Here is a 22,774-nt window from a genome sequence, read left to right on the forward strand (position 1 = left end):
AACATCTAATTGGACAGCTGTATCGAGAGCCGGAAGAGGATCCAGGTCAAGAGACAGCTCGCGGATAAAGAAGCAGGTCAAACGAGCAAGAATCGCACATCAGCGGCTGCATGATACGTATTAATAGCACTTAATGGCTGTTATGTTCGATACACAGTGTGGTGAGAGTCGTGATGTTTCAAGAAGGTGACAGCGAGCAAGAGAACAGAAAGAGAGGGAGAGAAAGAAAAGAAAGCACGAGGACAAGACAAACAAACAGACAGACAGATAGACAGATGTACACAGAGAGAAAGAGAAAAGCGAGGAGTATATATGTGGAAAGAAAATAAAAAATAATATACCGGAAAACCGTTCTTGCCCGGCGTCCCGGCCACACCCTGTAAGAAGGGGTATAAAAAATTAAAAACTCGTTTACACGAGAGGTGGGGATGTGGGGGAGGAGGGGCATTACTCAAGGGGGAAGGGGGTATTTCTCTCGCGAGCATGCAAAAGCGATTATTCCGCGGGCCGGCCGATCGTGCCTGCGATATTATCGGTTACGTCGTATATATATATATGTATACCGGTGGTCCCAGCAAATACGGACCCGCGCACGCACATATATATACATATACACACACATACATGGAGTATCGCTCCGTCGCCAATAATTATTCCGGCCAATTAGATATTCCACGGGCGTATAAGCACGCGCGCGCGCGCACGCACACGAGAGAGAGTGCCGATTCCATCCCTACCTACCCGCTGTTCCGCCGATCTGATCTTTGATTACGCGACGATGCGCTCGTTCGATCGCCGATCGCGAGGGAAATCGGATCACGCGCGATCCTGATGGAACACCCACGACGCTGGTATATCCAGCGAAGAATCCGCTCATCACAGGTAGGATATAAATTTTTGACCATTAAATTCGACAGCTAATATAATTCTCGGCTCTCTCTCATCCATATTTATGTACATCTTATTTTTTTCGGAATTTAATTAAATAATTATTACATATAGGTACGTCGAAAAGTTTGGTAGAGGTAATAAAACTAGAAAATTATAGATCAAATTTAAAAATATTTTATCCTTGGATTTTTTAATAAGATAAAAATGTACGGTTTCTTTTATATAAACGTATAATTTTTTTACTAATTAAATTTTTATTCCGTGACGTGTAAGTTAATGTGTTTAATGTGGAATTAATATTAATTCTTTTATTTTTCTTTACTTGTATAAAATAATACAACATGTATTCATTACTTTATATTTTAATCGCCGAGTCATCCGACATCCACATTTCTTTTTTATAGAAGACAACTAATAAGAAAATACCAAACTTACAATAAATAAGTACGTTACTTTCCAAATTGAATATACGAGTTTTATCTTTGATCTAACGCGATTACGCCACATCGTCCGAAACTTTCGATTGAATTGAAGACACAGCCGCAGAGAGAAGCAAAACATCCAACAAACTTTTGCTTTTTTCGGCAGGAAGAAACATGGAATTCTTCCGAGGGAGAATGAAATTTATGACGTACATCAAACACGATTAATGTACCGCGTAACATTCGTTCTTTAAATTTCAGACCCGGCGCTTCCTACCCCGGGATGTGTCTTCAATGCTCTTGTGCGTGCGCGAATCTCGCGAAAACGCGTATGGTTACGTTAGTCACCACCACGTGTACTCGTTGGTCTCCGAAGAGAACAGGAGGGAGGGAAAGACAGAATATATAACGCGTACCGTTAATTATATGTATATATATCACTTCATGCATGGAGCTGCTACGCTCCCTAATAAACACACTCGCACGCGCATACACACACACACACACACACACACACAACTTCACGTGCGATATATCGGTGCATTACTCTCTATCGCGGGACACTATATATGTATAGAATAGTATATATATGTATAATATATACGACATGCCGCGTTATGTACCGAAGCATCGGCACCAGGGGGTACTCACCGGCGCACCGGGTTCCCCGGGATCGCCCTTCTTTCCTTTCTTGCCCCTCTTTCCGGGTGGACCTGGCTCACCGGGTGGACCTGAAAAATACGAACAACAAAATTATGAAGTTACATATAAATACATATACTTAAAATATCTCCAAACTCTCTCTTAGTGACAGGTAAACGAGCATAGCTTTAGTCGCCGAACAAAAAAAATGTAATATATATGAATAGGTATTTCACCTCCTTGTTTTACAGCTGTTATAAAAAACTAAACTTTAAAAACTCTTTAAACAAGTTGTTCGGTTCTTTGATCTAAGCGAGATATTTATTTTATGTTAGTCGTTTCATATACAAATGAAGAGTGTTACAAGAAAAATCCATCGGGGTATTTAAAGCTTTATACTAATCATTCGTCATATTTGACATATTTTAAATATACAATTAAATGCAATTTTTAATGTTCGGTTTGATATAAAAGTATCAGCCCTTTATCGTATAAAACTGTCTAATTGGAATAGCCTTTTGCCTCTATAAAAATAAGACGTTTTTCGGCGAAATGAGAATGTCTATTTGCAGTTTCCGGCACAGGAAATACAAATTATAAACAGGTTGAAAAACAAACTTTTTATCCTTTATCGCCCTTAGAGAGAATAAAAGAGTTTCCCTACCGTGAAACGGACACCCTGTATAGTTGGAGCGTTAAACGCTAACGAAGCATTACCGCACCAGGGTGGAAATGAGTTTTCGGGACTGTGCGCCCACGAATAAACTTTGTCAGGTGGTTATACGGGGTGTTCCGATGCTATTCGACATTTATCCACACATTTATAAATGGCTTCGAAATTGAATTTTTGAGAGAAAATATTACTATACAATCATGTAGTCACGTAAAAAGCTCATAATTCTCTCTCTCTCTCTTTCTCTCTAATTTCTAATCTGCACATTTCATCTATCTGGTCTCTCGTCTATTTATTTACTTTTGATCTATCTTGCGGTGACATTCTCGATCTTACGCTGCTCTAAAGCAAAAAGCGTTTTAATTTTCACCGTTAAGTGGTTTCGTAATCGGCGTACATAACTCGACGTTCGAGCGCAAATCTATCATTATCTTAACTTCATTCCCGCGGTTGCGTGATGATGAAAGGGCATCCGGTAACGATGGACCACCCCGTAGTGAGCGAACGCCGGCGGGTCGAAGTGAATGGGCGAAAGGACCGATAGATTTGACGCGAAATGAAATTACGTCGTCGTTCTCGTCCGTCAGTGGTATTTCTCGAAATCGAGGGGAACCAATGTGTAGCGTGCGAGCGAAAATCCGGTCGGCCAGCTTCACGGCATGCACGTATAACGGCGACTAAATTTTTTATTTGACATTGATGTTTTTTTCGTTTTATTTGACGTGGCTTCGACAGTGGTACATCGCGTATATACGTGTGTACGTATATATACTCCTCTTTTCAGGCCACATTACTTGGAAAAACGAAAATCCGTACGTGCTCACCCCGTTTCGACGAGAGCGAATGAAAATACGTGTATGGTGTAACATTCTCCTGTTTCAATGCTCGCGATCCATCATGTTTGAATAATATCGTTTTATAAAAAAATTGTAGCTGTTCGAAAAGATATGAAACACTTTTGATTAACGAAAAATTTTTACAAGTTAAACTGGCAACTACTGTAAAACTAGTATTTGCAGATTAAAAAAAAAGTAGAACTAATTTTTATAGCAAATTATTCGAAACTTTGCAAAACAAAAATACGCGCATTTTTAAATAAAACGAGCGAAATATTTTTAAAAAATTTTACCGCACGTTTTGTATACTTTCTAAACGTTATTTTTCTCTTGCTGATATTCCACAATTCATTAAAAGTACTTTATACTTCTGACGAAAAAAACTTAATATTTTTTCAGTGATCGAGTTGAAAAATGTTACGAGTCATAACAAATGGATGCAGTTGGATATGCATTTCCACGATGATACGAACAGTTCGCCCGAGGCAAAATGCTGCTGCAGCTCGTCTCTCTCTTGCGTTATTCTAATTTCCGGCAAGAACCTACGTGACATTCACGGTCGGGGGATCCCTCTTTCATCTCCCTCATCCCCACTATCTCAAAGAACAATTCGATCGTGATTTATTCCCGGGGCTGCTGGCCGCTTGGACAAGGGCGCGACGAGAGCGATTCTCCTTTTATTTTCCATTTATCGCCGCCGGCGAGCAACGCGTAGGGGATGACGTCATATCCTCCGGAGAGGGAAGCCGCGAAACTGTAGCCGCCCGCGGGTGCGAAGTACCCGCGGTGGATGCTAACTTTTGCCAGGTTTTTTACAATTGGAGAGCTTGGAGCAATAACGTGCGAAACTACGCGAGGAAAAAAAAAGTGTGCGAAAAAGGGAAAGTTTTTTCATCGAAAATATCGGTAAATTTGTAAACAAATACAATTCTAATTGCTTTTATTTAGGTAGCCACTTACATTTTATTTATACAGGGTTTTCCTCTACGAACTCTTTTAATAATACTGATATTTAATAAAAATATTGAATTATCAACGTAAATGAATGAAAAACTATGCTAATCCATTGTAATGAATTATATTTTAAAAATGTGTAATACACGTGACAAATTTATTAACAGATAAATCTTGTTCACATTATTCCATTTAAAATGGACCGTATTTCAATAACATTTTAACGAGAGTTATAAAAATATTTCAAGCTGAATTTCAAGAGATTGTGAAAACGGGAAGGATTTTGTAATTTTAACTTTATCATAATACAATATTTTATACAGATTTTAAAAATCTCGCCTAGAAGCGACGCTTTTCTCTCGCGATGATATAAATATGAATGAACTGCTGAATAAATGAATAACCACCGATTTATTATTATTGAGTCGAGCGATATTACGATTGATAAGGTTTTATTTATCTCTGTCCATTATTAAATTAATGAAGTACGATTAGGGTTGATTGCACATTTGGCCGCAAAAATTTGCCGGAATTCGACTCTCTCGAGAGAGGGGGAGGCACTCGAGCACACTCCATTTAATAGACACGAAACTGTCAGTACGATCACCCGTACCGAGAACCGCAGCAATTCCGGATAATCCACCCTGACGGTTACACCCCAACCGTAATCCACGACGTGTGTAGAAATAACGACGTACGTGCCGATCGCGAGCATTTCTTCGCGGCAGCTGGCGAAAACGCGTATGTCTCCGCGTCTCTCTCGAGAGAACACACCGGTTTTGTATCTCTATCTCCGAACAAAAAGTCAGAGAAGGCAGATGGAATAATCCGGCCGCACGTCGAGAAGCACACGGTCCTTTCGGAGGATTACGACGGCTGAGAGAAACGTGGACAGCTACTATATATCCGGCAGACAGTTCTATCAAAATTATATATAAGTGAGAGAGAGGTCTGCGATATATGCGCTAAAACTTTTCAATCCGACAAGGATTTGCACGAGGATAAACTCGTGAAAGATGCTGTACACATATATGAATTCATCAGCGAGCGATATTACCAAGCGTATATATAATATAGGCAATGTTTTTACGATATTTTTGATACGCGAAAGTTTTCAAATATTATTCACTTCGTCGCGCGCTGACTGATATAATATATCCTTGATATGAAAGGCAAATTTGCGCCATTTACATACAACAATGAAATAATAAAATAATAAAAAAAAACGCGCTATTCTAATTCGAAAAATTTGCATGTCACCACCCTCCCTTTAAACTTCGAGGATTCACTTTTTGCATCGTAACGCGGGATCCAGTTCCTGCAGCGAAACCGTGCGCGATAAGAAACGACGAGCTGTGAGTTTCGGTAATGCTTCGGTATCGGAGGAAGAAGAAGAACGTGAAGAAGCGGAGGCAGGCGCGAACAGGACGAAGAAATCGGCAGCGGAGCGATCGATCGATGTCGATCGGTATCGAGATAAAAAGATGAGACACACTCGCCCCTCGCTATTCTCTCGACGCGAAAGCGAGTTTTCGCCTCTCCGCGGTTCTCATCAAACCGCGCAGATGACGGATCCCGTCGTCTCTCTTGCCCCGAGTACTTGTACTTGTCGCGAATATACCGGGCTATAACGAGGAAAGTTTGCGTCTACGGACAATGCCGATCGCTTGCTGCTCGGCAAGAAAAGACCGAAACGAGTTTCGCGGGCCGCGACGTGGACGTCATGCCGAGCAGATTACGGTATGTTGGATGAATTCATAACAGGAGAGAAAAAGAGGAAAATTAAAAAAAAAGTTTGCCTTAAGATGATCGTAAGCGAAAAAATAATTTAAAATATTCGAGGTGTTTGAATTAAAGTTAAATTATTTAATAAAATTTCATTCTATATTTAAACTCATTTCTTATCATAATTAATGTCACATGTTTAATTATGGAAATATTTAATTAGAAATTAAACTAATTTCGTAACAAACAATTATCCTGTTTCGAAGCTTTCGTTAAGCAAATCGAATAAAATTAGATATAATTGTGAGCTTGAAAATTGTTTCTTCTCAGTATCTACTCCTCTTTTGTTAACAATTCAATGTTTATTTATCGTGTCATGTAATATATGCAGAGAGAGAGACAGCAGTTAAAAAATTTGTAAAAGTAAAGTTCAGTTGCAGTACACATTCGCAAGAACGTTTTCCGCTCCGATCGAGCTATAGAATGCACCCCGTTCGGGGTGCATTTCGTCTCGGGGTAGTTCGCATACGTGCGATTCCAGCGACATAGCAGCTCAATTGCTCGGTAATTCGGCGTGTCATCTTTTTGCCGGATGATTCGCACGAATGTATACAAACGAGATCGCGACGCGAAAGAGGAATGACAAAGAGAAGAGAGGCAAGAAGTGTGGGAAATAACCAGGGCGCAGTCTAGACACGACTGAAATACTTCGAAACGGGCGACACACGAAACTGGGAAACTTTCATCTCTCGTTCCCGCGGGAATCTTCGTCCGTAATGTAGAAACACACCTCCCTTCCTCTTCCTCTCTCTCGCACTTTCCTCCAACCCTCGTTGAAATCCGTCGCGCGAATAAGAACGAGATTAACGCGACGCTTTGGCAGGATTCCAAGGAGGGAGGAACGGAGATTCATGCATACATGCGTTGACGACACGATCGTTCCGCAAAATAGAGTCACGCGGCTGGAAAATGATCGCAGCGGCCGTAAAGGTCGGTACGCGATCACCGGCGGCGCATTTTCCGCAGGATTTTCCTCCCTTTCTTCTATACATATAGGCGCCTTTTCACCGCGAGCGTTCGACGAGAAAAGAAATCGACCGAATTTTCTACGGTCCATGGAGCAGCATCGCGCGAGGACTCGCACCCGGCGCGGCGGTGGATCAGCTGACGCTGATTAGTTCCGTTTTTTTTCTTCTTCGTCCGCGTAATAACTACGGCCATAATTCAGAAAGTAACGACGGTACGCTAGAATTGATTAATCGTGCCATTCGTAGCGTTTCCAATCTCCGACTATTCTCTTTCGTTCATTTATAACATGCAAATGTGCAGTAAAGTCAATCAATATCGCGATTTATGAAGATGTTCCTGAATTTAAGTCATTAAAGAATTTAAATGGGAAAAAATGATTTAAATCAAGTCGTAATAATATATAGAGATTAATATCGAAAGATTTGACACAGTTTCATAAAATTTTTTAAAAAATTGCTAATATGTCTTACATCGTATATGATTAAAAAAAAAAGAAAAAAATTATCTAAATAAATGTACGAATATAGTAAAAAAATACTGGCTCTTATAACAGTTTGTTTTCAGGTCATTTGGATGCGATGCGTAGCGGTTCATCGATTGATTCGAATACCAGACATGTTTGGATAACGCGTACAAAAAAAGCCAAACGGATTTATCGGCTTCAATTTCGACCGAAAAAGCCGATACATTTCTGTGTACCTGACAGCTATCGTGACGCAATTGAAACTTTCGTTCGTTGAAACTGAAAGAGCCCCCCGCGTTTTCATATCATTCAGCAAATGTAATGTTTAGCGAAATAAAAGAATATATATTTCACAACATATTCCAAATGACTTTTTCGCTTTTTACAGTCACACCGTGCTGTAAAAAGAGCTCGTTTGATATCCTCCTAGGTGAACCTTCAGTCGCATACTCAGTGAAATTTATTTTCGCGGAACTACATTGCCCGGTGACGTTTATCCTCTTCCTTTTTTCCAAACTTTTCGCCGACGCGGTGCATCTCTGTCAGATCTGGTCGTTTACGACGGCTCGTACTTTCGACCGCGACTTTCGCGAAGCTCTCTCTCGCGTCTTTTGAAACACTGACAGACCGAGCGCATTTCCGTGGAGTTAATTGCCTTTGTCGGACGCGGGTTGTTAAAAAGCAATTACTCGCCGCGACCGTATTTGCGAACCGCGCCCGCGCCGCGTTGGTCGGTCGGGGACTCCCGCGGGTGTATTTAACGGAAGCCGGCGCGGCGGAGAGAGCCGTCGATAGCCAAAGAAAATAATTACCCTTCCCGTCCCCCGTTCGCCTTCGGTTTCTTGCGGAACGCGCTCGATCAAAATCAACATCTCGGCTTCACTCGGCCTCGTCTTTTGTTCGCTTTCATCTTCGCGTGATCAATTAACGCATTATACACTCGTCAAAGTAACTAAAACGGGAATTATCGATTTATCGAGCCAAATTTTTGTTTTTTCTCTAAGATATTTAAAATGCAAGTAAGATAATACTTTTGAGAAATTCTATAAGACGATCAGTCAGTGAGGTAATAAAGAAACGTTATAAGACAAATCGGATTCTATCGGGGCTTAAATCGTTTATAAAAATGTCTTTCCTTCGGTCGATTTTTCGTTTAACTTTTATATCCAAAATATGTCGTGATACGATTCAAAAGGATTGTTTGCACAATTTTTTTAAAAATAAATGTAAAAATTTATGGTTTCGTACAAAAAATTTTTTTCTCAAAAATTATTGATATAGATACAATTTTTTCTTATATATATATATATATATATCTATAATATAAAAGATTACTTGTGTAATTATTCTGAATTCGGTTTCAATTATAGCGCATATATGTAAGAGAATCATAAGTGCTGTAAATAAATAAAATTGAAAACAATGTCAAATACACATAATAGCTCAATTTTAACTCGGATCAATTTTGAATCAAATTACATCAATCACTCTGCCCAAATATTTAACAGAGAAATCGGGTCGAGGTAGAAGCTTTGTTACACGGTGTATTTCAGCCTCTCCTTCCTTCGATGCACTTCCGCGATTATATCAAGCTATAGTCGACAAGCTTTAATGCGACCGAGTTAGTTTCCACTATCTGCTTTCGAACAGGAAATATCGCCTTCGTAATCGAGTAGTCCCATGCAACACACAAGGAGGAGAAAGGGGGTTTATCTCCCGGCAATACAGAGAGAGAGAGATATATATATAGAGAGAGAGAAAGCTTGGGCGTCGATGTCGAGTTGCAAGACACGACGTCGTATCGTGTCGCATTGCATCGCATCGGTGCAACATCCGAATATGCCAGATTTATACGCAATATTTTCGCCCTGTTCCTCTTTTTATTTTTTTTTTTCTGCACGATAGGAGCGCGACCGTATAGCCACGCGGAAAAATGGATCGTAAAATCCATTACGCGATCCCCAACCGCCTCTCTTCTCGCGCCCATCGAAAAAACAACTCTCCGAACATGCATTTATCAAGTGCGGCGCGTGGGCTGTGAATAACTCACGAGAGCGTCTGCGAGCAGTCGCCGATGGTTGAACGAGGAAAAGGTTGCCACAATGGGGTAAGAAGCACGCTAAAAGGGCGCAGTTGTTACCGCTGTTGTTATAGTCATCGATGCTCCGTCAATAAACGCGCCCCCTTACAAGTTTGCCGCCGTAAATATAAAGAGGGAAATTTACGTGGAATGACATCGTTTCCAGAGAAACGAGTTTGCTTTACAGTGTTCGAATTAATCTGCAAGGTAGAGTTAACGCGCAGCTTTTATCGCAGCTACTGTATATATATATATATATATATATACATTGCCTTCCATTTAAAAAAGAAAGCGACTTTGAAGTTCTTCGCGAGATATTTTCTGATAATATAACAAATATATAATCAACATCTACGGAAATATAATGGTACCTATTCAACAAGAACTTATGGCTTTAAATAATTTTATGATAATTGCTGACTTCATATATATATCTCTCGTTGAAAGATATACTGGTGTTATTTTACCTCTAGCCACGTGTGAAGATTATTCTGATGGTTTTTATATTTAGAGCCTCAAGATGCCAATCAAGACACATGTAACCGGACTCTCTAAGCTCTGAGAGATAGTTGAGAGACTCTGCTGTCAGCATGGCAGAGAGCAGGCACGACAGACAGAAAGGCAGGCAAGCAGGCAGGCGGGTAAAGAGAGAGATATAGAGAGAGGAAGAGAGAAAGAGAGAGGGAAAGGGAAAGAGAGAGAGAGAGCATAAGGACCTCACATGTCGCGGCCGCGGGGCAGTACGGTTATACCAGACCGCCGAGCTCCGATTCCCGCCCCGGTAGTTTCCCATGATTGAGATACATAATCGGTATACTCCCTGATACATCCTACCCTCAATTCTATGCTTGTGCACCGACGATCTACCGTCTCTCGCGAATATTCCCTCCTCGCGAATAATTTCTGCGTCTCGCCAATTTCGCAGTATGTCGTCTCTCCGATCGCATTCTACATTGGAAATTTGAGATAGATAGCTAGACAGGAGACATTTATTCGATGCTGTAGAATTTAATCTTTACGAGTTCGATGGGCAAGCTTATTTTGACGGTAAAACCAATTTTGATGTTCGAATAAGGATGGATCGCGTTTCAGTATACCTTGAAAAGAGTTGTACATTATAAGATATTTTGTTCATGACTTTCAAATCTAAAATAGAGAGATACAATCTGAGAACAATCTGATAAATTTTTCGATAAAATAAAGTCTCATAAAATTCATATCAGTGTATGTTACATTGACATTTCTTCAGTAAAGAACATGAATTTCCATGTAGTCAAGTATATATATATTTTCATAATCTGCTAATCTAATAATAAATTTAAATAAAAAGAAGACCACAGAATACTATATGTAACAATAATTAAATAGAAAAAAATTTAATATAAATCTTCGAATTCCCTTCAGTGAAGTTTTGACAAAACTATTCTTTCTCTCTCATATTTATACTTGTGATAGTTTAATTTGATTAGAATTAAAAGCTCATATACATGCCGGAAAAAATATAGTAATCAAGCAACCGCATATCTGTCTCCCTTCCCCTCTGATATAAACGTCATGCTTTAGCGATAACTATGCGTCGTAATCAACGCGGCGTATTTCTTTACTCGTTCGTGGGACAGGATTTCACCGTAGGGAAAAATCTGAGGGAGGTTCTACGGGCCCCGGCGGTCCCTGCGGGCACAGCGGTAGTCCCGCGGCCCTCCCTCTAAATCATACTCGTTGTCCGCTGACGATGAATACCACCGCATCACGACGAAGACCCTCGGGCACGAGGAAACCGGGGCGTAAACCCCGCTGCTCCGCGAGACTCGTCGCGATCGTGTCGGCAATTTCGCTACCGAACATTGCGGCTTACGCGGATCTTGATTAACTTTGCAGAAGACTAATCAAAGAAGATGCACCCGAGAGGAGTACATAAACGTAATTCAGTAACCGGCTAAATGTCACGGCTACGCAGTGTCTAGTATTTTAGTAGACGAAAAGAAAATAATAGAAAGATTAAGACAGTCTCTTTATATTTTTTTAAGTCTCTTATATACTTAAAAAAATTTTTAAAGATGGATTTTATAATTATTTTCTATATAGAAGAATTTATTATTTGTATTTTATTACGAAAGAGGAAAATGAACCATTTGTATTTTCACTTTTTCGAAAATTCTTGGATGATATATTTGATTCATCTTTAATTCAGTACATAATTTGAATTTTGATTCCACACAGGAAATTAAACGGAACTGTGTGTGAAAGTGATAATACGTATGTTCACACGAGAAATTAATACTAATAAAACGGGATGTATCCCCTAAAGATATTCTGAAACTATTTGGGACGAGATGCCCGATGGAGCAAAGGATCGCTTGTTCAACGTGCATTCGCGCACAACAACTACGTATCTCGACTATATACGATAAAACTGTTAATGGGCCTATCGTAGCGACGCTAGACATTTGCAACATAAATGGCCGAAAGCTTTCTCGTCGTAATCGCTAGATAATAGTACCGCGGTGCAAAATAGGATTTCAGGAAATCCGCCGCGAGATAAAATCCGAGTGCCTACCGCCTTTACTTTCCTAGTCGTAAATACAACTGGTTTTACTCGAGTCTCTCTCTCTCTCTCTTGTAGCTGTATTAGCTTTCGCACCAAGGTGAAGCCGACATCGGCTTTCACGATCCTAGGCGGAAACGAAATTTCAAGCAAGATAACAGTTTTCAAACCAGGCATTAGACTACACAAGACATGATTAGTATAATCCTATAAGATATCAAACGAGAAAATTCTATATTTATGCGCCAATATTTAACTTTAGTATTAACGATATGCAGCGTCCGCAAACTTGGTGGATGGTCGGCACGTATATGCGAAAATGTATGCGCATCTCTATGGATGCGCGATTTAAAAGCTTAATGACCGTATTGTGTGCAAAACGTCCGTGACACGAGTGATAAAATGTTATATCGAGCGAGCCGTGTGTTTATACGTGACACTCTCGTATTACTAGAGACACGATCGTGACAAACTCACTAATTGGTAACATATTCATCATCGTATCTATCTTGCAAACGGATATGTGTTTTCTGATATTTGATTCGCGCGACGAGTGCGCCAGAATAGCGCTGATTCAAATATCACGGTATGCAGTTTTATCTAACATAAAAATTGTAGAGCTACAATGAATTAGTAAACTATATGGATAACGTTAAAGGACATGTTATGCATTTAATTTTTAATATTCTAATTTCATGTTTCTTTTTTTAGAATTAAAAATAAATAATGACCTCGTTATTAATCCGAGTGAAAGAATGATTATTTTTTTATTCATTACGAAATAGCAAAAACACTCAATGAGGGAGATAAAATCATGGACCTCGCAGAATTACGAACGTGTCAATATGGTTCGGTCCATAATATTTCGAGATATACGATCTTAAAATGAGATATAAAACTGAAACACGGATACATACCGGTCTTATAAACCGGAGGACCTGTTTTTGTATAGCACCGTAAAATTGCTGATGTATTATTTGACACAAGGCATTCTGCGGGCGACAGGAACGCGAAAAGATACAACCAATGACTGTTTAGCACTGCGATAAAGAGCCATTTACACGGCTCAATCCTGATCAATCGTTTTATTAAAAAAAAATTAATCATTAAATAAAGAAAAAAAATTAATCATTAAATAAAGAAAAAAAATTAATCATTAAATAAAGAAAAATAATTATTGGAATTATTAGAATGAAAAAATTCGTGTCATTTATAGTCATTAAACGGACACGAAAGCTTATTGTAAATAAAGTTGACATGATTATTATATTCCTCCCGAGATCCTAATTTATGGCAATTAACTCGATGTTCGTCGTAGAAATTGCAGGGTCTTAAGATCCGGGTTCGTGAGAGCGTGATAAGAGCCGTGTGGAGAAACGAGTAGAGGAAACGCGAGCGGAAGCGCAATCTCCGCGCAGGACCGGATCCTCTCTTCTGCCACGTAGAGCTCATAAACCATAACTTATAATCCGGGACACGGATTTCGGGCCTTCTGCTCGGCTCCCAGAGCCGCAGAATGCGTTCTGCGGCTCGCGCAACGGGAGGTCCGCGTTTCGGAGCGCGCGGGAGGACCGCACGCGGAGATCTACACAATGAAGAATCGTCCACCTCGAGTCTTATTATCCGTTTCTCTTCTTTGAATTGTTTCGCTACGCTTCGCTTTCATTCTCGATGGGCCATCCGAAACCGGAGGCTGCTCTCTCTCTCTCTCTCTTTCTCTTTCATAGTACTCATTGCGACTCTCTTCGAAGAATCATATCGATGTAATTCGCCCGAACTTCTATCCGAGGGAGAAGATATCGACGTGAAACTCGAAACGTTTGGTGAAGAGATTACATTCCTTCACGCGCGTTCTATTTTAAACTTTGCTTATATAAATTCTAGTTAACCGCGTTTTAATATATGGATATACTTATTGTTAGATTTATCACGTTATATTAATAGCTTTTCTAACATTATAATTAATTTTCGTAATTTGTATGGTTTTGTAAAGATTTGAAAATTATATTAGATCACGGAATGTTTTCTAATTAAAAATTATTGAATTATTTTATTTTAGCTCTTATCTGCCTTTGATTATTTTTTACTTTGATCTATAAACTTGCTCGAGACTGTGTACGGTCTTAAGCCAAGGCAAGTTTTCGAATCTTACGTTTCCGCTCGAGATTGTCAAACTTACTCAAAGGCACCATTATTATTAATAGCCAAACTGTCGAAAATTGTTCCGCCAATCAGTCTTGTTGGCGTAACAGTTGGAGCCAATTACATCCCAACTACCTTCAATTCTCGGATCTCTATAGAAATCTTCTCCTTTATATAGAGAATAACTTCCACGACGAGGGGAAACGTATTTTCCAGCCCTTCTTCCTGCATTCGCACGACTCTGTTCCGACGAGCCCTACACGCCCGTATCCAGAGATCCGCCATCCTTGTCTCTGATCTCTTTTTCTGAAATACTGGTTAATGGAATCACGTAGGCGCTTACCCGTAGGTAGTAGTGTTTGAGCTGACTACTCGCAAAGTTCGAGCGAAAATTAATTATTATGTTATTATTTATTAATATATTCTTTTATTAATATTATTATTAAAAAATTTTTTTAATTGATATAATCTCTGAACTGTTTTCCAATTCTCTTTTATCCATAAAAATTCTATGTTAGATACATTAAACATTTTTTTCATTATAAGAGTTAAGAAATTTAGAGAAATAAGAGAGAAACAAATTTTCTGTTTCGCATCTAACCTGGGAATTTATTCGATACACGATATCGTACAAGATTTCTCGATGACACGCGCGAGAGAGCATCAGTCCCATCACTAGAGACGCGTACGTATTCGACCACGTGGGCGGTGCTTTATCGTACGTTCTTTTCACGCGAGATTTACGCCGTCGACGACAATGAACTCGTTATCCCGTGGATTTCGTGCCGGTGGGATTTCTGATTACACGCGTGTCCGCCCCAAGGAGAGCGAACGCATCGTGATCGCCTTCTACGATATATCGAACATGAAGCCCGTGTTGTCAAGATCGATACGATCGCGGAGGTTTCGGTTACTTGATTGTACGCGAATTCTCTCCTCGAAAAAAGCTATCGAACGATAAATATCTGTGTAGTGTCGCGTCGTTCAAGAGATAATTTGTTTCGAGCTCCCATTAATGACAAATGTATGTACACCTCGTTCAATTATACGAAATGTAACAAAAGTACAGATATGTATTTTAATGACGTCAGTAGAAAAAAATAATTACAATACAGCTTGTCTATAATATTTCGTTGTCTCTAATGATTATTTTTGTTTACGTTGTGTTGTGTAACGAGAAAGATCAGATGAAACAGCGTGGAGATTATAAAATACGATATTCTATTAAATCACAGCGATCGTTGCAAAATTCATGAGATACTAATTGAAACATTTAGTGGTATTTCAATCTATAAAGCTAAGCACGTTAACTGTCAGAACGTATACTCGTGTTATGCTGCGATTTTCGCTCTTGCGTCTTATTTAATACTCTTTCGCTTAATGCGTCGCGATAAATGACGAAAATAATCTGCGTCTTGAATATCGCGCGGAAATGCAACCATCAGATTTGAAAATTATGCAAGTCGTTTTATTCACCTGTCATAAATTCATGAAGCTACATCGTTCTGTATATACGATCGTGTTTGCAATTATTTTCTCACAAAATAAGATGAATTTCGCGCGAAAATATAAAGTTTCAACTATGAATAATTTAACTAGTCTCGTTTTTGGAAAATAATTCTCTTGTTATGTAATAATATTTTAAATGATAATAATAAGTTAATAGAAATAATAGACAGCTGGTTATATTTATATTGTAAAACACAATTTTCTGATATTTTTCTGTCTAGAAGGAAGAATGGTACATCGTAGGATAAATCCCGAAGAAGAATATTAATGTCACTAATGTTTTACTGTCTCTTTTTAGTTAGCCCGTTAAATCCGCTCCACATGGCATAGTACATATAGTATAGTGGAAACTCCATTCACGTTCACTTCCGAGACTCTTTCAATTTCGTAAAATGCATTGTGCGCAGTAATACAATGCCACAGAGGGCTCGCGGATAATCTCTCCACCTGGATTATCTTCTCTATTTCGCATTTCTCTCTTATCCATCTTTTCTGATATCTCAACAGTACATACCATCGTGTGATTATACTCCCGGCTATTAATTCCACAAAACTTACTTTCGCGTTTCCAATTTCAATATGTTTCACAATTAATCAACTAAAACTAGAATAATCAAATTATAGTTTCGACGCACACAACATATCTATTAAAATAATTTAATCGACAAAGATATATTTCTAACATATTTGAAGCAGCAAGCTTAATGGTCGTCGTATGCTTGTAAATTAGTATGAATTATTCTCCTTAATGAGTAAGTTATCATATTACGTTAACGAAGTGAATTTCCTGAAAATTTATACGAGCAGTCGTCGTCTGGTATAATTTTGTTCTTACATTGTAATTCGCAACGATCCAACCGTACGTGCTTCTCCCAGTGTCAACGTTTGCCGTTTTCCAGAACAGTCACTCGTCGCGGAAACGGGCGCCTTCGTGGAAGCAGTTTGCACTGGCAATGTCAACGATGAGCGCGACAACGAGAAACGGCTTAGGCAGCGCAACGGCCGGGAGGCACGAGGTGCGAAGTTACATGGAACCGTTTCACGGGCGAGACGGGCAAAAGGGGTGAAAGACTACATGGTAAAAGGATGTCTCTCGCGGGGGCAGGAGGGGGCTTGGAAGAGAAAGACGGAGGTGAGAGAAGTCGCTATTTATGCGTCTGAGCCGTGCCTGGTCTCGAGTTCCAGCGAACGGGCGGTTAGGTGGATGCGTTTATTAGGCGGAGTGGTCGAAAGATGGAAGGGAGTTGTTCGAGAGGAGAGGAAAGAGCAACGAGAAAGGGCACCGTCTGCGATGTGACGGCAGATAAAGGCTAATTTACACAGTTCAGATTCGACGTTCCTCCCAGGCCGAAATAAAGATAGACACACGACCCTTCCACTATTCTTACCATCGCTATCTTCACTGTTACTCAATCTTCTTCGCATCATGAAAGACGATGGAAAGTGATAATATTTTTTTATTTTCGAGTAAATTGAGATTACGAAATGTTTTTTTATGGGATTTAATAAAAAAATGTCTTTTAAAAAAATAAAGATGTACGTTTATCAATATCTGATACGACGAAAATATTGGAAAATATTCTGGCTTATATCTAATACGATTAGAAAAAATATAAAAGTATTTGTATCATATGTAAACATTTGTGTACTAAAGTTTTTATCATTTTGGAGTATAAAATTCGTTGCAAAGAAAGAGCACACTGGAAGATATCTATACAAATAAGGCATATTTATTTAGCCCGGTGTCGTCTCCCGAGAGATTTAGTCGAGACTTAGAGTCTGTAATAAATATTGTTCCTTTCTCTCTCTTCCTCTTCCGCTTTCTCTCCGCTTTATCTGCCCCTCACAATTATCGCAAACAACGAGAGGTGAATTAACGTAGCACTAGTTAATAAGCATTTTAAGCAGCTTGCTACGTGCTCCGAAGCAAATGTGGCTCTGCAAACCACGAGACATTACGGACGAGATCGTGTTTAGTTTAAGTGATGCAAGTCTAACATTGAGGATACGAGAGCGAGAAAAAAAATGTAATTCCCGCTCGCAATTTAAAGTCACTTTGCAGTTCCCTTTGTATTATAAAATGTTGATATTTTTTCACACAATATATTTCCCTACAATTCGCGTTTCACCTTTATACGTCTAAAAAAAAAATCTTCAATATATAAAAGCTCCTACTCTCCAAACGTTCATTTCTCGAAAAGATTTCGTAATTGTCAAGATCGAGAAATCATCGAAAGAAAATAAATTATACGAGCTGTAGCTGCCTAATGAAAAGGATTAATGCTGTAGTCCTCGGCTCGAATCTGCGAGGATATATGTACTCGAAGATTTAATCGATCGAGAAGGCGCGCGGCTGGCTCTTCGGAAGAGAAATAAAGAAGGGAATCTGAATTTACATATTTACCAATCGTCTCTCCACGGTAGAGACGTACTATCCATGGTAAACACGACGAAACGCTCATAGATACGCGGAGCGCAAACGTGCAACTTCTTAGAGAGACGAGAACATTGCCTCTTTCACAGACGCCTCCAGCAACGTATGTCGCTGCGGTAAACTCGTCACGGTCACCCGCGCGTATATACGCGAAGAAGAGGATGAAGAAGAGGATGAAGAAGAAGGAAGAGAAAAACACATGCACGAGGAGACATCGCGCCGGTGAGAGCGTTAAAAAATATATTCGCCACGTTAAAGGCATATATTCTGTCGGCGCGCTTTTGGCCGGCTGCCACGACGTCGTTCCGCACTTGGAGTATGTATGTACTCGAACATATGCATATGATGGTCGGTTTTAAAAGATACATACATAGAGAAGAATATTACCGTATTAAGTCATGGTAAACGTTCGCGGGCCAACTTTGCCTCATTAGCTGGTAAAAGCTCGCCGATTGCCGGGTTTGAACGGTTAAATTGCATACAAATTAAGTGTTTTAAGTACTTAAGTACTTACATACTTCGTTTTCGAGAATATGCGGGTATTTGTAAAATGTTTGAATATCGAGTGCGAGCGCTCCCGGAGACGAGTTTTATCGTCTTTTCTAAAATTTACTTTGACAACATCGACAACTATTCTATTCGTAGAGACTGGAATATTTTAAAATTTTACAGAACAGAACTTATTTTCCGTCGTATGATTTGACACGATATAAATACACTGTAAAAAAATTTAGTAAATTTACACAAATAATAGGTGTAAAAATTACATGATTAGTCTTGTAAATATAAGAAATCATGTAATTATACAGAAATTATGTAATTCCACAAAATTATGTAGATTTGTCTTTTATTATGTAAATATATCTTCTTTTATATGGAAACTTACGAAATAATATGATATTTTAAAGATTTTATATAATTATCTAAATTTTTGTAATATTACTCAATATAACAGTAATATTCTATATATCGTGTTTAATAATATGTATAATAATAATATGTTTAATAATATATTGTGTTTAATAATATGTTTAATAATACAATTATAAAAAATATTTTTACATTATCGTTTTATAATTTTACACACATATTGTAAATTTATTTTTGCAATCAGCTTAATTACAAATGAAGAAATTAATTTTACTTGTATATACTGCAAATTTACAAACGCGTGGAAATTTACAACTATTATAGTGGGTCTTAAAAATACCCACTATAATAGTTGTAATTTTACACAAAATTTTTTTACAGTGTACATACGCATCGAATACCGCGAAAATCGTACATAATTAACGAAAATCCGCAATCGAGTTTAATCGGATTCGAGCTCGAGCAGATCCTGATCAAACTTTGCTCCAATAAACCGATATAAATACCCGCATATACATGAACATGATAAAATAAAGATATAAATATTCATATATAGGTGCACATAAAGGTTATAGATGTTTTTCCCCTATTGCGGATTAGAATAAATGTATACAACGTGATTGCCGATGATAGTTCATTCAAAAGTCGTAAGTTTTCTCATGCATACAGTTTCACTACTTATATAGTCACGAGAACATGGCGGAATATGAAATCTCGACGGCTACCAATGAATCGTGAAACGCTCGTGAAGTGCGTGTAGCTATCGCGTGCTTAGCAAAGGAGCGATGAAGAGAGAAGAGGGACTTGCTGTGGTGTTTGTGCGGTGAACTCGACACACGTATGTATGTATGTAGGGGCGCAAAAGCGGCATTTCCGACGCGAGGTGATCATCTCGTGGGCGGAATGGAACGCTGCACGGTTTTTGCTGAATTACTCGCGATGGTTCAATAACGAGTCACTCGTCTGGAAAATGATTATATACGCCGCGTCTAAAACAAAACGCGATAAACCTAAAAACACATGGCTCGAAAACACGCCACATTTCGCGCAGAATGACGGAAAAAGGTGCCCTCGAGAGAACTATCATCGCGTCCGAAAATCGATTCCAACACAAATTACAAATGCAGTGCTACAACAAAAATCACATCTGACATTTCTCGTATAACACATCGTACAACGTCAAAAAAAATATCGAATTTCGGAATGCGATTATTGCCTTAATGCCAGGTCAATCTGTTCCACGTGTCTATCTTGTCTCGTTCGATAGAGCGAAAAGAGGCAGACAAGTTGTCAGCAACTTGTCACAGGCAGTGCCACGCGTAAGGGAACGGATTGATATGATCGCTGCTATTACACCGTGATTAGAGGGATTAGAAAATAAGAGACGGATGTATCTCCTGTGTTTTATTACACGAGCGAATGTATCAGAGCGAAGTCTGGTAGCGAAGCAGCCTCGTGAAACACACGACAGAATTACAGATGCTTGCTTCTAGAAATACATATTTTTTTAAATTTTTTAATGATGTGTCTAATTGTGTTTACACACGTAGACAATTTTATAAAATATATACATTTAGATGTATTATATTATATAATATTAATATATATCATATATTAATTTATATATGTATTAGGTATATATTAATATGTATTAATTATATATAAGATCCATTTCCCCGTCAATTTATAACTGTAGAAAATTTTGATGAACAGAAGCGACGCAGAGAGATCGCTTGACATTTGACATTCGCGAAAATACGGTATCGATATGTTAATAAATTTAAGCATCCCCGGATAAGAACCATCGCGCCGCGACAAATCAGATCGGATTGATCGCGTTTGCCGAGTAATTGCTCAATTTTCTTGCGCGTTTCGTCCGAACGGAAAAGCCGTGAGGTTTTTCTAATATTCTCTTTACTTTCCTTCCGTCGAGATCGTTTGCGAGAGACGAGGTCTTTAATATTTTTGTTGGCTCTTTGCCGTTTCTCTGTCGCGCGAGACTACTTTATCGCTCCGAAGCGTATAATTACAGATACGCGGCGTTTTTAATATTTTTGTTGTCTTTTCGTCGCGACAGCACAAGGTTTTCAATAATCCTTTTCAGCTGTTTACCATTCTTTCTTCTTTGTTAGTCTTTCCGTCTGCTAAAGAAAGATTAAATACATTTCCGACTATATGTATTCATGTTTTGCAGTCATTATAACAGATAATAAAGGAGTAAAGTTATGAGCGGAAACGTTCGGGAAAATTCGTCGGGAAGAAACTGTGTCGACAGCTTTCTTGAGAAGGAGAAATATCGATATCTAAAAGAGGACCGAGATATTTAGCGTAGAATATTAAGTGCTAATAAATTATCTCTTCGAGTTTATCTTTTAATAGTCTTTATAACTTTTTCGACGTTCTCTGTATGACAAATTGAGATTGTTCTACGAAGCGAATACTAATCTGAGAGTGTTTTCCCCGCCACGTTGTCTCTGTTTTGACTTGTTTGATTGAACTTTGCGGATATATCAACGGATAACAAAGCGTCGCGTCCGCAAATCGTGGGCGCGACGCGCATTTGGAAAACCTGATTAGGCTGGACAAATATGCAGCATCGATCCCACAACGAAAAGCAATTACGTCTCTGTCGCTTCTCGATTTGTAGGTTTAATCGTCTCGACGAGTACGTGAATTGCCGAATCGCGCGTCGATTGCTGTATTTCGTCGGCAAATTCAATGTGGCTCGAGTGTATATTCATGCACGTGTCCATAGGATTCGATTAGGACCGGTGGGAAATCTATATCGGTATACCTCGACGCTAATTTAATCGAAAAAAAATATTGTTTGTCCCGCGAAATAGGCACATGCATTTAAATCGATAAATTCTTTCGCGAATTAAAAACACGAAGGATTACATATAATCGTATTCAATTTAATTCGTTATATATTTTTTAAGTAATGTTAATCGAATCCCAAGGCATGATATTGTTAACAAGAGTAATAAAAAATGTGTAAGGATATCAAAAATATAAAATATAATATATAGTCCAAATTCTCAAGGAAGATTCTATTCGAAAGATTGATCAAAGAATCCGCAGTTGAAAAGCCTGGAAGTAAATCTGGGACACTTACTGCATTAGTATTGATCGAAAGGCATGGTCGGGATTTCTTTTCGAGAAGAAGAGGGCAAAATTTAATCTTTTTAGCATTCTCTTAATACTTTAGCGTTACAAGACTTATTCATGAAATCATATTTGATACAAAGGTAAAAATATGCGCACCTCTATTTCGAACGGCAGACTTCTTTTTCGAGATGCTACTGACACGATGACATAGAAAAAGGAGACTGACACCGAGATGATTATTGATGATTGTCTACGATGTATTTATACTCGTGTAACATTTTCTTTATTTTACTCCCGACAATTTAAATCATCGAATTGAAAAGGCCGAAAATAAAAATTCAAATATATACGATGCTACCATGAAGTCACACGGGCTCATAGCATGGGATTAACATTAAATCGCGCGAGTACGACGTTCTTGTCCCTCCTATTTTGAAATTCAAACATGCGG

At 38.8% G+C, this 22,774-nt stretch overlaps 1 protein-coding gene across 12 annotated transcripts in view; it reads right to left on the reverse strand.

The window, feature by feature from the left end:
* The window catches only part of LOC145949035 (uncharacterized), a 140,606-nt gene that overhangs the window by 47,734 nt on the left and 70,098 nt on the right, over nt 1-22,774 (reverse strand). For 9 of the 12 annotated variants that reach the window (XM_083058721.1, XM_083058723.1, XM_083058713.1 and 6 more), the window contains exons 2-3: nt 1,965-2,044; nt 342-377 (exon numbers count right to left, since the gene is read on the reverse strand). In XM_083058721.1, the coding sequence (XP_082914847.1) occupies nt 342-377; nt 1,965-2,044 (116 nt within the window). The remainder of the gene's footprint in view (nt 1-341; nt 378-1,964; nt 2,045-22,774) is intronic. The other 3 variants (XM_083058722.1, XM_083058719.1, XM_083058716.1) reach the window with 1 other exon arrangement.

Source organism: Prenolepis imparis, unplaced genomic scaffold (genome assembly GCF_030444845.1).
Source record: "Prenolepis imparis isolate NDT839.2.m4 unplaced genomic scaffold, iyPreImpa1.0 SCAF_2, whole genome shotgun sequence".
Taxonomy (NCBI): domain Eukaryota; kingdom Metazoa; phylum Arthropoda; class Insecta; order Hymenoptera; family Formicidae; genus Prenolepis; species Prenolepis imparis.